Source organism: Alternaria incomplexa (assembly GCF_024043165.1).
Source record: "Alternaria incomplexa strain BMP 0042 chromosome Unknown scaffold_3, whole genome shotgun sequence".
In the NCBI taxonomy this organism is placed as follows: Eukaryota; Fungi; Ascomycota; class Dothideomycetes; order Pleosporales; family Pleosporaceae; genus Alternaria; species Alternaria incomplexa.
In genome coordinates, this window is record NW_026249852.1 from 2,240,063 (window position 1) to 2,256,807 (window position 16,745).

Sequence of the window (16,745 nt, forward strand, 5' to 3'; positions counted from 1 at the left end):
CTATATATCTCCTATAGTCTAATACGCTAGCTAAATACTCTAAAACAATCTTAAAGACGCTTATACTTATTCTAGTAGTAGACCTAAAACGTTAAAGTAACTATTAATATATCTATAGTCTATACTAGTTGTATATTCTACTATAAGCTTATTAATAAGCTAGTAGTATTACTCTATTATCTTATTTTTAGATCTTATTTTAATTAGTAGACTAATTTTAGGTTTTCAGATTTATTATCATTACTATCAATTACTACTTATATATAAGGCTTAAGTAGCTTAGCTATCTAGAATAGTACTATCTATATCTAGTTATAGTATTAGCAAGTAAAAAATATATATATTATAAAGTTAGTCTACGTAGGTAAGAGCTAGTTGTACTATTTAGTATAGTTAAGAGCTAGCTAATATTAATACTAGACTTTAAAGTACTCTATTTACTTTAAAGAGCTACTATATATTAAGTCTTTAAAGAGACTACTAAAAATATAGATCTTTGTACTAAGAATCTTATCTTAAATACTATGTTTAAGCTTTCTCTTAATATGAAATTTATAAATAAGGTAAGATATATAAAGCTTTATATTATTCACAATCTATATATAAGCCTTAGTATCTTTAATATAAGTAATAAGATTAATCTTAATTAACTTAGATTTTAAGATAACTAATAAAGGTACGATCTTTAAAAGAAAGTATATTAGAAGATTTATTAGAAGGTAGTCTAATATATTAATCTTAATATAATTTAGGTTAGTATTTTAAGAGATAAATATAAAAGTTAATTTAGAAGATAATAAGAATAAAAAGAATAGAAGAAAAGAGAAAGCTAAATATAGATCTTTTCTGCCTTTTAACTAGAAGTAAGCGTCTAGTATACGTAAACGTATAAGACTCTTTAACAAAGACTTTTCTAGCTACTTAGAATATCTATTATATATTAAATTTTGGATTATAAACTACTATATATTACTACTTTATAATATTATTTTAGAAATAGCCTTAAATATTTCAAGTTCTTAGACGTTACTTACTATTTCTTTATAGTAATAGCTCTTTTTACTTTCTACTTTTATATAAAGCTTCTAAGAAGTAATAAGATATATATAGAACTTTTGGAAGCTTTTTCAAGTACTTCTACACTTTTACTATAAGGTATATAAAATGTATTAATAGTTTTTTATTTCTCTTAGTAGGTGTATAAGACCTAAAAGTATTAAATATTATAGCTTAGTTTTAACTTCTAGAATCTTTAAAAGATTATATACTACTATTTACTATAACTTAAAGTGTTTAAAGAATATACCTATATTATAATTATATACTATATTAATTAACTATATTATATTTTTATTTCTATACTAGTATATTTAATAAAGTATTAGTATAGATAAATAATAAGTAATAAAGTAATAGGTATTAGAATATAGAATTATAGTAGTTAAGTTTTAAAGCTAATATAGTAAGGCTTATAAGTCTACTTTATAATAGTATTAACTTCTACTTTAGTGTATATTAAGTTGTTAATAAAATTTACTTAAATTCTAGCTATAGTATTTTCTTTAAAAATAAAGTTCTGACTTTAAAATACTTAGAAATAATTTTTTCTTGTTAATTTTTCTAAGCTTAGATTACGCTAGTTAAAGAATTATAAAAACCTACCTAAAAACGCTTATAATTACCTAGAACATAGTTTTATAGAATTAGAAGAAAATATTATTCTCTCTTAATCTAAGAGACATAGCCTATAGCGTACTTTTTTTAGTATAAAGTAATTACGTAATTACATAATAACGCGTTACTATATTAGACTCTAAAAGTAAACTTAAAAAAATTCTTACGTAAGCGTAGATTTATAACTTATAATACTTACATTTATACTACTTCTTCTATAAATATAATAGTTACTTTATACGTAATTATAATATACAAACTACTTTATAATTATTATATATTACTAATAGCTATATAGACTATTAACTAGTACTAGTACTAGTCTTATATAATCACGTAATACTAAAAAGCAACTAAGTAAGTCTATTATTAGTAAAAAGCTTTTAACATAATTTAAGATACTTATTTAATACTTATATAATTACTAGTAACTTATATTCTATATAAAATTACTTAGAAGCTTAGCTATATGTAAAGGTTATTCTAAGATAACCTAAGAGTTAGTTCTTAGAGAGTAAGTAAGTAAGGTAGAACAGGTTAGTATATTAGCATAATTAGTAGATTAATATAGTAGTTTAAGAGTATAATAGTATATTTAGTAGAATAATATAATATTATAAGAGAGTTAACAAAGAAGTATCATTCTTAGATAAAATACAAGAGTCTTGTATAAAGTTAAATATACTAAACTATAAGAGTATAGTATCTAAGCTATATACTAACAAGTATATATACTACTTAGTAGTGCTTAGTTATACTAAGAGCGCTAAGCACTAAGTAGTTCTATAGTCTAGTTAGTATTACTTAGTTACGCTAAGAACACTAAGCACTAAGTAAGTTACATAACTACTTATAGCTATTAGGTTAGCGTTTTAGATGCGCTAATACCTATAAAACTTTAATCTCTAAGTTTCTTCTCTTAAATTATAACACTATATTAGCTATATTACGTAACTACTACTTACTATCTATATTTACTCTTGCCTACTTATTTACCTGCCTATCTACTTATTCTTTATTTATACTAGTAACTTCTAAGCTCTTACTACTATAGTTTGAAATTTATAATAACGCTTAGATTAGATATTACAGTATACTAATCTACTTAATATAGCCTTTTTTACAAAGTACTATCTATACTTTAGCCTTATCATTATATACTTAATAAAGATAATAAAGAATTTTTACTTCCTACCTATTATATATACTACATAATATAGTTTTAATAAAGTTATATTTTTATACTATTAGAGCTACTAGTAGTAGAAAGAATCGAGAGGTAACAAAAACTATTTTCCAATAATAGAATATAGCTTTTTTAGAACAAAGTAGTTAAATACTATAATAAATAGTATAACTAATAAAGATTGCAATAAAGTAATTGCAAAGTAAATAATAGGTAAAAGGTAATAATATTGTTGCTAGGTAAAGAATAACTATAGAGGATTGCTATTTCTTTTATAGAAAATAGCTACTAGAATAATTGCGTAAAAATCCGCCTATTTCCGCCTAAAGATAAAGATTTATAATTAAATCCGCTTAATTCTTAGATTTATAATCTAAGTCTGCTAAATCCTGCTTATCTCCTAGATTTATAATCTAGACTAGTACTAATTATATTAGTCTATGCGTTGTATTGCATAGACTTATAATTAGTTTAATACTAGATCTCTTGGTAATTACAGAAAGAGAGATAAGAGAGATAAGAGTTATTATCTTACGTAATAACTCTAATAATAGCTAGGCTAAGACAAATAGAGGTGTATTATAATCTTCTAGTGTAGTAGACTAAAACTAGCTACTAAAATCTTCATCACGTAAGCAATAAAATTAAATAGAGAGTTTTCTAATTTGTTAAGAAATAATAATAAGTGCAATCTTAACAAAGCTTAAAAAAAAAGAATTATATAAACTAACTTATTTTAATCTTTACACTTTAAGCCTAATTTAGATTAATCTTTATAGTATAATAATGTTAAAAGATATTAAGAAATATAAAAAGACTTTAAGCTAGTCTCTTTTAGAGCTACTACATAAATTTAATATTTATCTAGTATATCTTATTATAGTAACATAGTAATTTTAGCTTATAAGTAAATTCAATACTTATATATGTAACTTTTTTATTACTATAGCCAGAAGTAAATAGAAATTACTAGAAAGAACTAAAATAATATATAGCAATAGGTTTACTAATACTACTTATAGAACTAGCTACATTTATTTTCTAATAAATATAACTTAAGGCTATATTAACAATTAAGCTAGTAAAGATAATTACTTAGTAGCTTAAGTATAATTATACTAAACTATCATAGCTTATATCGATTTAAGTATAGTAATAGTTAAATAAATATATATAAATGTTCTTTCTTCTCTACTTAATAGCTAAGTAAGCTTACTAAGAATTCTAATTAAAGCTCTAATCTATAAAAAAATTAGTAATATAAATAAGTATAAAAGAGTATAGTTTTATAGTTAGTACTAGTCTATATATAAAGGTACAAATATAATAAGTATAAGTCTTAGATATATTAGTAGTAATATAATCTAGCTAATCTATATTTAATATTTTATTAAGTTTATAAAAGAACGTATATATATTACTAATAAGAAGTTGCTTAATAGTAAGATTAGTAAGAAATTTAATTATAGTCCTGCTCTAAGTAAATATAGTTATATACCTATAATAATAATTAAATTAATAATAATTATTCAAATACATATTATAATATAAGTAATATAGTATTTCTAAAGTAGCTATGTTAATATTTTAAGCTACTTCTTAAAGTAGCTAAAATATCAAGTATTATAGTTAGATAACTAATCTTTTTGGAAAATTAAAGTAACTTATAAAGGTATTAGTAATAGTAGCGTAGTAATAGGTAAAGTAATTAATATAATAGTAGCAAAAATACTTATACTGGCTTTCTTTAATAGTAGAATAATATAACTACTAATAAGATTAGTGTTAAACTTATAATTAGTAAAATAGATTAGAAAAGAAAGAATATAGTAAAGAGCTTATTCTTAGTACTAGCATAGCTTTTAGTATTCGCTTTAAGCTACTTATATCTTTAGTCTTATTTAGTATGTAGATATATAAACATAAAAGATAGCAAAAGTATACTTTTACTAAGATTTTAGCATATATATTATAAATATAAAGCTTTAAAATATATTACCTTATTTGTTATAAGCTAATAAGTAGATAAAAAAATATTTTAGTTTTTTTATAAAGTCTTTAGTATTAAAATAGCTTTTTACGTAGTTTAAAAAATTTTAAAGCTTAAACTATCTTAAAAGTAATTTTTATAAAGCTTTAAACTTTAGCTTACTTAATACTATACTTCTAAAAGAAAATAAAACTTTTGGTTATATATTATTTAGAGTACAAGTAATAGTTCTTACTTTTTAAGATTTAGTAGCTTCTTTAAGCTATAAGTATCACTACTTATTATTTATATCTCTACTTAATCATATTAGTTATAATAGAATTTTTAAGTAGTTTAACACTTATTTTATTAGTAAACTAACAATTCTATAGTAAAAGCTAGTCTAAAAAGAGTAAGATTTATTACTAGTGCACAAAAAGTCGTATTTCTAAAAGAGTTAAAATTCTACGTTGAAATATAGGTTTTAAGTAGACTAAGGCTTAGGTTCTTAGTGCTACTATCTTTAGCGTAGTAGTTAAAGCTTTTAAAATTTAGAGTAGTAAGGTAACTACTCTATAAATACTAATATCTACCTATACTATAGTAGAGAGAATTATAACATAATTATATATTCTTAATAGCTTATAACTAACTAAGCTATAAATTACGAAGTAATAAAATGCTAAAGTCTTAGCTTACAAAATTATACTTCTATATATATATACTTTATTCTCTACCTCTATTCTTATCTTATAGCTTGTAGCAAAATTAAAGATCTAAAGACTTATTAAAGACGTAAGTAGTAGCTTAAATCTAATACTAAAAGCTACACTAGTACATTAAATAAGCTCTTAACTATATTCTTACTATACCTCTCTTATAAGTTTTTTTTAGCGTTAGTAAGTCTATCTAAAGCTAATCTTATTACTAGTTATATTACTTTACTACCTTACTAAAGCTTAATTAAGCCTCTTATTATTACTATATTAATTATTTTCTTCTTAAACGCGTTGCTATTACTTTATAAGTTTTTCTAAAATTATTATTCTAGAAGCTATTTTAAAGGCTGTTATAAACTACTATATTTCTACTATACTAGAGGCTGTAATAAGCGCTTTAAAGAGCTACACTACTAGTACTTTAGAGCTATACGCTAGGTCTATTAATATTTTTATTAACTCTATCTCTATTATTTCTATTTTTAATATTTTTATCTCTATTATTTTTATTATCTCTATTGCGTATATAGCTAGCGTAAGACCTTTTATTATTATTATTTTTAGTCTTACTTTAAAAAAGCTTATTAGTAAGATATATAAGCTTAGTAGTAGTTATAGTTTCTTATCTATAAGAGAGAGAAACTAGAAAGAATATTTTATTAAAGACTATTTTATTAATAATCTTACTAATAACATACAACTGATTATTTACTATATTATTATCTATAACTAGATATATAAAGTAAAAGAAATAAGAAATCTACTTTTTTTTTAGTTTTATAGAAAGCTATACTTTAGTAAAGAAATACCTTAGCTAAGATACTTTATTAAGAGAATAAAAGCTAGAATAGTAAGAATATAGTATTTATAGATTACGTTATATAGTAAGATACTATTTATTAGATAGTAGCTATAATAGACTACTATAACTTCTATTAAGACTTAGACTATAGAATAGTTATTATATTATAGTAATTAGAGAATAGATACTATAAAGCCTAGTAAGTACTAGTATTTCTATTACTACTATGTTGTCTTACTAAGTAATTAGTATAGTATATAGTTCTTTACTACTACGTAAACTTAGAAGTATATAAATATATATAGTTATAGTCTATATAAGTATTAGTGCTAATAGTAATATATACTAAATATCTTAAAATTTTAAAATCTTCTAGCTATTCTAAGATAACCTATAGCTAGGCGTCTTTTAATTTTTTATTATTAAATAGAGTCTGTAAAATTAGGCATAAGGTACTAGCTTAATACTTGTAAGCAAAGTATTCTTTTAATATATTTTAAATAGGTAAAGTTAATAAAATAGATTATTTAGAACTATTTATAAGACTATATTAAGAATAAAGAAGAGAAAAGTTGTTTTTAGACAGGCTATTAAGTAGAACTAAAGACAATATAGTTGGTAGGCAGACAATGTACCGCCTGTGGGTGCCACGAGTGGCGTTCGTTCGGCGTCGATCCAGACTAGACGCTAATAGCAGAAGCTAAGTAGCGCGGAACCCCACTTTGCTGGTCTTCACCTATGTTCCTGCATATCGCGATCTCTATATTACAGCAATCCGATCATGTCGAAAAAGGTAAGCTGCGGATAGCAGATGTGCTGTCGCTGAGATGCACGCTAAGCCACACGCAGGGAAGTGACACACCTTCTTCCATTCGTATCCGGGAGAATCAGCGACGCTCGCGTAATCAGCGCAAAGAGCTTATCCAGGACCTGCAGCGACGCGTGCAGGAATATGAAGCCAAAGGCATCGCCGCTACCCAAGAGATGCAACGCGCAGCCCGCAAGGTTGCGGAGGAGAATGCACGACTAAAGAGCTTGCTGGCCAGCCGTGGGGTATCGCACGAGGAAGTGGACGCGTATCTACGATCCTTCGATGCGCCAAGCGCTCCGAGTCCCTCCGCTGCCGCGCTGTATGCTCAGCCAGCGATGCGACCTTATGTCTCACTCACTCCCGCGCAAAGTCCTGTCGGATACGCGACCTATCCTGTTCCTCAGCCTGTTGCAAGGTCTCCGGCGCAAGTTCCTGAGCCAGCCCCTGCACAGACCCCAATCCAGCAGCGGCCGCACCCGCCAATTCAACATCATGGACAGTCTTTCCCAAACACCCACCGTGTTCGTCAGTCAGTGGTCGGAGCCATTCAAGACGCCACATGCGCGCCTGAGAGAGCAAACAATACGACCAACTCGCCGTCTACTGCTGCGCATGAGCCTGTTGCACTGGTCGACCAGGAGAAGTCATCTTGCTGTAAACCACCCGAGACAACAAGAGCCTTCGATTCTCGGATAACAGAAAGCTCGATGACCGATCCAAGCGTAGCTTCGTCTCGCAGCGTCGCAGAAGACGACGATTGTCCTAACACTACAAGTTGTTTTTGTCCACCCACATCTGCGCCTCAAGGGAAGTCGCTCGACAATGGTTTGCTGATATCATGCGAGACCGCTGCCACCATCATATCAGAGATGCGTGGCGACGGTGATAGACATCGGATACGGGCGAGTCTGGGCTGTCAGGGAGACCAGGAATGTAGTGTCAAGAATACGCTTGTTCTGGAGCTCATGGATGAGAGGTAGCTTGAACCGATACAAAAAATCGTAGTCTTGGTCCTCCTCTTGTCCAACGTCTGCTCACATGCGCAAGCAACTTCCTTTTGAGGCTGACAAATGACGTCACGCCGCGTGGCAGCCCCTCTAAACCCCGTTACCCCATAATCTTTCTACACTCGCACTCTCGACAGCCTCCACTTACTGAATCTCTTGACAATGGCGCACAAGAATGCCAATGCGAAAGTGCTTTACTCCTATTCCGTCGCGTCATCAGGTGCTGACAGCCTTCCAAGTCTACAAACGCCGAGCGGGTGCGCAACAATCAGCGTCGCAGTCGCGCTCGGCGCAAAGCATACGTTGCCGAACTTGAAATGAAGCTCCGCGAATCTGAAAACGGATGTAGTCAAGACCCTACGACAGCAGAGCTCGCGAGAGCTACCCAGGAGATCCAATCGCTTAAAAAACTGTTATGTACGTTAGGCCTTGACGGAGCTTTCCTCGAGGCTTTCTCGAGAGCCCAGCATCTCGCAGCACAGTTCTCAAGCTACCAAGAGAGCATCACACACATCGGCAGTACGCCTGAAACATCTTCTCAACATATGAATACTTTATCGATCAGCGAGGTAGGCTCACACATCGCAAATGTCACCATAATTTGACAAGGCTAGTTGGACACAAGCTCTATTGTCCCCTCCCAAAAGCAAGCACATGAGGTTTTTTCACCATTCGGCGCGGAGATAGACATACAGAATGCGAATATGCAACTGAACCTAGTAGATTCGTATGCGATGGACGCGTCGCCCTCATGGGCATCGCAAGATATGCCTGCTGCCATGACTCCTCCAGCATGCGCCAATGGAGGTTTGAGTTTGTTGAGCCCACTTCAGGATAACGCGGCCGACTTTTCGCCAGCATCGAATGGACTACCAGCGCAACTTTCAGTTTCGACAACGCTTTGTACAACCGCTTTCTCCCTCGTGCTTGCACAAAATCCCGACGGTCACAGCTCAGAATATCTGGACAAGAAGCTAAGGGCGGGCTACCGATTCAGCACGTCTCCGTTGGAAGGTTGTCGCATACAAAATCATGTCTTGTTGGAGGTTCTTGCAGAGATTGCATGAGCGTTGATCTAAGCATGCATGCTATCGGTCGAGGGCATTTTGGCGACGTTTCACCCTCCGTAGCTGAAACATGAATCCACTAGCCACTACATATGAAAGACCTGCAAAGATCTGAGTATAAAGATACTCACGGGAGGATGAGGACCGTCTGAGCTTGAGTGCGATTCCCTCGGAAACTGCTTCAGTTAGTTAAGGCTCCTCTCGACCTTAAGAATGAGGCGCATACCTGTTGCTGGGAAGATGACTGCCGCCCAGGATAGAGAAAGCAACGACTGCAGGTTCTTGATGCCTGCGACTTCGACGCAGAGCGGGCCAATGGTCTGGTTGGGTAAGTGGTCAGTGGAGCTGTCTGGAGTACTTCTCGGTTACGAAGTTGACTTACCATCCAGAATACACCAACGATCGCGCCGCAGAGAATGGCAAAGAATACCGTTAGTGCGTAGGATGTAGCAGGCAGCCAGAACGCAAAACATGAAAGACCGCACAGCAAGGTCAACGCTCCTGCCGTATCTATCCTGCTCCATCGATCACTCAGGATACCGATGATTGGACGCCCGATCGCTGTCCCGACGTTCAAGAGGCCGATTATATCTGTAGCTTGGGATCGCGAGAGGCCTATCGATAGTGCAAAATCGGAGAGTGAAAAGAGGAGGACGATGTATCCCAGCATGCTGATGAAGACCCATGCAAGCAGCAATACCACTTCGTAGCGCCGCAGAAGTTTGGTATCGAAGCCTAGTTGGGATGGCCGAATGGCCTTGTTCCTGTCGCGTATGAAGACCGTTGCAGTAAGATTGGCCACGAAAGCGATGATGCCCGTGATGCGCAACGCCCAACCAATGCTGAATCTTTGGATGATGGCCTCGGTGCCCCAAGTGAAAGCTGCGCCGCCGACCCCAGACCCTGCTGCACTAATCCCGTTGGCCAGGCTTCGTTTTCGATCAAACCATTGCGACAGGACTGGAAGGCAGGGGATGTATAAGAAGCCAATCCCGCTGCCGATTAAGACCCCCTGCGAGAGGTGAAGCTGCCAGATTTGAGTTGCAAATGAGGCAGCAATGAAGCCACCGAGCTGCAAGACCAGGCCGCAGCACATGACAACATGGGTTCCGAATCTGCGACAGAAGACTGTCATGAAGGGTGCCAGGAGCATAGCAATGGCAAAGTTGAAGCCACCGATGAACGCATAGTCCCAGGTAGAGGCTTCGGGGAAGATGTCGTCGGCTAGGTAGTGCGATAGATAGATGCCATAGGCCTGAACGTTGTTAACATGATGCACGGTGGGGAGAAAGTATCTTCTGGAGAAGCGACCTTGACTCACAGATACGGTACCCCATGTGAAGCAGTTTATAGTAAAGCACGCTGCTACACAAACCCAGCCGTAGCCGCCATCGGGGGGCGTATGCTCTGCAATGGTAGAATTCTCTCCTTCGATTACCTCATCGAGCGTCAGTGGCGGTAACACCTCGCTGTGCAGTCGGGGGTTGCTGTTTTGTTTCATCATCTTTGCGGCATGCAATCAGGAGCACGGTACCTTTCGCTACAACCGATGCCACTATATACGCACGTAGCAGATATGTCACTTGCATTTGCGGGGTGTCACCACTCACGGATGATCGACAGCACTAGTCCAGAACCGGTCGAGGGCTGTTGATACATTCAGAACCTGCGCTATACTACCACACTGTATGCCAGACTCCTATTCTTTTGAGGCAATGCTGTTCTTGCATTCAAATGAGGTTCGGATTAATTCGAAGGCCCCGCGTTGGTTGACAAGGCCGCATGCTGCGTGTCTGGGGCTGGCTTATTAGCTTCCTTCGCTTGTTTCGCCCGCTTCTCTTCTCTCTCACTGAACCTGTCGCCGAAGAGATCGAAATGAGGGCGCATCACAATGGTGTATTTGACGAACTCCTCCATGCAGTCGACAAGTCGATCCCTGTTTCCGCTGGGCATCAGCCTGCTGCCGGCATCCTCCTCTGTGAACTGCTTATATGCCATGGGTATGGAGCTCTGGTTCGGTATGACGAACATGCGCATCCATCGACCAAGTATTCGCAGGGCGTTGACCGTGTTGAAGGACTGCGAACCGCCGTTCACTTGTGCGATTCCGAGGGTACGGCCCTGGGTCGGACGAACAGAGCCGGTGGAGAGTGGTATCCAATCGATCTGGTTCTTGAAAACGGCCGTCTGAAAGAAGACGTCTATCAGTATGACATTCACCAAGCATGTGGAGTTTCAGGACGTCAACTTACGAGAGTCCCATGCTGCTCAGGACATATCCATATATGCCCATCGCTCCACTTACTCAGTTCGCGTAACTCTTGCACTTTGGGGTGTGTGTGTTGTACATCGTCCTTGACTGGTAGGCCAGTGGGGTCGTACATGCGAACGTCGCAGCCAAGGCGGAAAAGTATTCGACTCGCCTCGTACGACAGCAAGCGCGAGTAAGATCTGCCCTGTGTCAGTGTTTTTTCCTTGACAGCACCCACGGCACATCTTGCTGACAGATTCGTACCTTGATCGCATGCTTCCGTGCAGGACTACCACCTTAAGCCTCTCATCTCCGCGTTGGAGCAATTGTGTGTCCACCATCTTCAGTGCAGTGCTGAGTTCTAATTGAGCCACCCAATCGTCCTCAGCATCTTTCCCCTCAAGTATGAATGGCCGGTAAGCCTTTCGAACTTCCACATCGTCTTCAGAAGGTGGTATCGCCAATGAGCGACCTTGATACGCGGGATCAATGTCGAGTTCAGTTCGTGCACGTTCGGCCGAGGTATTGTTCAGATCTCCGTTCGGTGTTGTCGCCATTGTACGTGCGAATTGGAAGGAGGTGCGCAGAGGTCTGGAGGTGATGGTGCTGCGAACACCGATACTGAGGATTGAGCGGTAGATTTTCATGAGCTAGCGCATGTGGATGCGTACGAAGTGCGTCGAGATGTGAAAGTGAAATCGCATCGAGCTGCTAGCAAACTGGCAATACGTTCCTGCAAAGGTAACTTCGGAATACCGTTTATAGACGCGCAGGTAGCGGCGACACGAGAGTGCCTGAGAAAACACGTCATGGTTAACCAGCATGTCACTCCACATGTCCGATTCGTCGAGACTTCACGGACCCTGCGTCCCAACCCCGGAGCCTCACTTGGAATGCGATGGCTTCCAAATACTGTCCAAACTCCATGCCTGATGCACCTTAGCAACTGCATGGTGCAGGTCCGCACCGCTTGCTCCCATCAGCGACCATGCACTCCACTTAGTCGTGAGGAGTTGTAGTATGTCAGTTATGTGGTGTCAATGGATGGGAATTGACATGCATTGCATATAGACTGTGATGGAGTTGAACACTATGCCCATAGAACATGGAGGAGACGGTGTTGGTGTGCTTACACCTGGTGGGAAGTGCTGTAGTGGGGATAACGGTCGAGCACGTGGAGGGGTAGCTGGAATGCTTGGCGACGTTTTCGCTCCTAGACCCCTGCAAACGTCGTCATGTTGAAAGTCGTGACTGAGTACCTTATCAACACACCACAACTAAGCAGCAACATGGAGTACGACACCTTCTCAGCACGTGAGTATACGCGACCCTATACAGGCCAATTCATGACTAATCAGCATCAGCGCAGTACAGCACCAACGACGCGACGTCGTTTGCCCACACTTCGGCGCGCTCGCGATGGCCCATCATCATCACCCAAGGCATTGACGACGTGCACCGCTCTCTGCACGACACCAAAGACGAGACGGCCATCACAGAAGGCAAACAGGTTGTCGCAGAACTCGCCAAGCTGAAGTACGAGCTGCAGCACGACCGCGAGCTCACTCCAATTCCCGATGATGGCGAGCGCGACATCGAGTCATACAACAAGGAACTGGCAGCAAGAGGCAACCCCAAGTGGCACAACGTGTCTTGGCTGTATGCAGAGTGCTATCTGTACAGGTATGTAGACCTAAATCGCTCAATGGCACGTGCTAATGGCCATAGGCAGACGCATCGCAAGCATCTTTAAGCAGACCACCAAATGGCGCTCGTATGACATCTTCGCTCGCCAGAAGATGGAAACCTTCAAATCCTCTCGCCCCGCCGTCATCGAACTCGCCGCACGCTACAAAGACATTGTCACCGAGCTCGAACAGAAGAAGACAATCAAGGGTGCAGAGTCGCAAGAGCAGCTCGAGGCTGCAGAGAAGGTCCTGTTCACCGAGATGTGCGAGATCTGTCTCTGGGGCAATGCGACGGATCTGTCCTTGTTGACAAACCTGTCATACGAAGACATCCAGAAGTTGCAGGGCTCTGAGGCGCGCAAGAACTCCGAGAAGAACATTCTGGTCAACGACCTAGACAAGGCGTTCGAGGTTCTCACGCGGGCTCAGAAGGAGGGCAAGAAGGAACGTCGCGTTGACATTGTGCTTGACAATGCTGGCTTCGAGCTCTTCGTTGACCTGATTCTCGCTGGATATCTCATCGCATCCGGTCTGGCGACAAACGTTGTGTTCCACCCCAAGAACATTCCATGGTTCGTTTCAGACGTTCTGCCAGCCGATTTCGGTGCACTCCTCATGGCACTAGCCGACCCACAGAGCTTCTACAGCGCGCTATCGGAAGACGAGAAGCACGCTGGCAAGCAGTCCGTACCGCTGTCTGAGACAGAGAGCGCGAATCTACAATTTCTCTTCCAGCATTGGAGTGGTCTCCACGCAGAAGGCCAATTGATGATGCGACCAAACGACTTCTGGACTGCGGGCGGCAGCTACTGGCGACTTCCCAAGAGCGAGCCGGACTTGTACGAGGATCTCAAGGAAAGTGAGCTCGTCATCTTCAAGGGCGATCTCAACTATCGCAAGCTAACCGCTGATGTGAGTGCCCTCTTCCACATTTGTTCCTCGCATTACTGACCAACACTAGGCTGCTTGGTCTCCTACCACACCATTCACCGAAGCCATTGGACCAATGGGCCCTGGCTCAGGTCTACGAGTCCTCGCGCTCCGCACGTGCAAAGCCGACGTCGTCGTCGGATTAAAGGACGGAGAAGACGAGCGCATAAAAGCATCAGAGGGGGGCGGCGGAGACAGTGGGGCGAGAAACTGGGCTTGGAGTGGCAAGTGGGCTGTTGTCCAATTTTCGGACGGAAAGGCCTAGTCGACCAAGCACACCTGAAGTTATGGACATGTTTGAGCGTGGATAGACTATAGACATTAAACTTAGATATGACAGAAGAAAATTAAGTACAAGACATGATTGAGCGCCGGGCTCTGTCGGCCCCAGGCCGCGATGAACTTTTTAGTAGACGCCTCTCCTGATGTCGGAGGCGATCTGTTGAAGCTCCTCAACCGTCGGTGGTTGCTTGTTGCCCTTCAACAGTTTGATCTTGGAAAGGCTCTCCATCTCTTTGATCTTCCTTGCGACGAGGCCATTTTTAGCAGGCCGTGTTTTCGGAATACCTCGTTGCTGAAGGTGCCCTTCTAAGCTGGGTCTGCCGCTGGTTGGTTGCTGGGCAGGGCTTGCCCTATCTCTATGGAGTACATCTGCACGTGCAGTAGGCTGGTCGTGCGTCTGTCTGAGCTGTCCACGAGGTTGCGAGACTTCTGCTTTCGCCGCTGAATGTCCTAGAGCCCTCAGATCTGTTACAAGTCAGTGTTGGGTCGAGGTGATGGGAGTAGACTGCGACATACCATGCAGGAGTTTGTGACCATCTGGCTCACTTCCTTGCCATTGTCCATTGTCACGCTTAGCCCACAGCCTCCTCATCGCGTCAAGCTCAAGATGATACTCTAGAGCGCCGGAGACTGGAATGCTACTGCATATTGCTACCATGTCCAGCGTTTGGCTGTGCACTTCGGCGTCTGCATTAGCCTTCACGAGTACAACCTCTAGCGTGCTTAAGGGTTCTCTCGGTTGGGGTGGAGGTGAGTCTCCGCGGCAAACAAACTCCAATGAGTCAGGACGCTTCGCAGATCGGAAGCTGAGCTTGCGACGGAGGATCTTCGGCCCCGCTGGACTTGCCGAGCGACTGCGTTCTGTTGGTTGAGTTGGGGTACTGTCCTGACCAGTAATGAGGGTGGTCACTGTGCGTAGAGAATCGATCACGATGGAAGTGTCTTCCTGTGCATCCTTCTTCCTCTTAGTTGCGCTGCGTACAACTGTAGCTTCTGCACTAGGGATTGGGAGCTGGATACGGATGTTCGCAGCACGGGAGAGTGCCGACTTGACCATGTGAGGTGGCGTACTGCTCGTCCAGCATCCCCAGTACTTGCCAATGTCCTTCTCGGCACCGACGCTGGCACCACCGATGTCAGACAGATCAATGAGAAAGAGGCTGTCGCGATAGAGGATGTCTAGTCCGAGCTCGCGGACCTGCTTAGACACCATCAGTGCCGGATGCATCATGAAAGATCGGATGTCGATGGTGCTCGGGCCATGGCGGTGCCGGCGTCGTGGCTGGGGTGTGATACGCGACTGGTATGGTGTGATGGAGACCGCGCGTTCTTCAGCGAAAACGTATGACAATATGTGATTGACTATTGCCTGGGGAAGTTGAAGAAAGGAACGCGTCGACTCTGGGAGACCGCTGGTAGCTTTTGTTGTAGGCGCTGTGCTACTCAAAGCGCTGGCGAAAGTAACGTTGGTGGCGTAAGACTCTGCTGTCGAGTTCGACGAGGCTGAAGATCGATCCGATTCGTCGACGAGTGATTCGTCAAGCATTATCATACACTCTATGGTGTGCGCATCCCACTTGTCGTCAAGACTTTGTGATGCCGCTGAGGAAGGTATCGGCTCTTTTACCATGACGCGTCGAGGCTTTGCGTTCACATTGCCATGACGCGATGATGCAGCCTTTGGTGGTGGTAACGGCTTGTTCTGACCGGGGAACAAGTCCTGCATGTACTTTTTGGTCGTAGCATATGCTTTGGGGTCGAGTGCGTAGTTCGCAAAGTCAACGCTGAATCGAGGGTCTGGAAGCTGAAGTGCCAGTATCGAACGGGGCGTAACCTGCGCCATGATTGTGAAAGCCTCCTATCTGTTGGTGTTGAAAGGCTGTGGATTGCGAAATGAGTGACGCGAGTGGAAGTAACCCAAGACGAAGAAGTAGAAGGAGAACAACGACGAATGGACGAAAGCCTGCGCCACTAGATATGAAGGTAACGACAGAGTCAGAGTCCAGCTCTCAATGGTGAACGATCGACGTGATCACCAACGAAGCTGGAGAAGACGATAACTCCATTCTTAACCCACATTAGATGACGATCACACCTTTTACCCTGTCTTCTTCCCATGTACAGACAGACCCATGGCTAGCAGATTCAAAAGCCGTTACGAAAACGGGCCGGGCACAGATGTGATGTAACCGTATGTCCTTAATCTTTGGAGGCGACGTGAGGCCTGATCGTTTACCTTGATCCCATTCGCTCGATGTGAATTCTACCCACAAACATTTCTAATGGCGCTACTAGGGTATCTTGATCAATTGATAATTGCCGTTGATAAGGCTTCGTCGCGTGGTCGAGATCAAGGTAC

At 40.1% G+C, this 16,745-nt stretch overlaps 3 protein-coding genes across 3 annotated transcripts; 1 reads left to right on the forward strand and 2 right to left on the reverse strand.

The window, feature by feature from the left end:
* Window positions 1-10,981: 10,981 nt before the first annotated feature.
* J4E90_003114 (uncharacterized protein) lies at window positions 10,982-12,043 on the reverse strand (the record flags this gene model as incomplete). The annotated part of the gene is made up of 3 exons (XM_051432687.1): window positions 10,982-11,422; window positions 11,488-11,686; window positions 11,751-12,043. 3 exons carry the CDS (start codon window positions 12,041-12,043, stop codon window positions 10,982-10,984), a joined length of 933 nt encoding a protein of 310 aa, XP_051294109.1.
* Window positions 12,044-12,775: 732 nt separating this feature from the next.
* J4E90_003115 (uncharacterized protein) lies at window positions 12,776-14,369 on the forward strand (the record flags this gene model as incomplete). The annotated part of the gene is made up of 4 exons (XM_051432688.1): window positions 12,776-12,800; window positions 12,851-13,169; window positions 13,219-14,086; window positions 14,136-14,369. The coding sequence occupies 4 exons, from the start codon at window positions 12,776-12,778 to the stop codon at window positions 14,367-14,369; spliced, it is 1,446 nt and encodes a 481-aa protein (XP_051294110.1).
* Window positions 14,370-14,861: 492 nt separating this feature from the next.
* Window positions 14,862-16,520, reverse strand: J4E90_003116 (uncharacterized protein; the record flags this gene model as incomplete). Its single annotated transcript, XM_051432689.1, has 3 exons — window positions 14,862-16,220; window positions 16,423-16,430; window positions 16,517-16,520. The coding sequence occupies 3 exons, from the start codon at window positions 16,518-16,520 to the stop codon at window positions 14,862-14,864; spliced, it is 1,371 nt and encodes a 456-aa protein (XP_051294111.1).
* Between the last annotated feature and the right edge of the window lie 225 nt (window positions 16,521-16,745).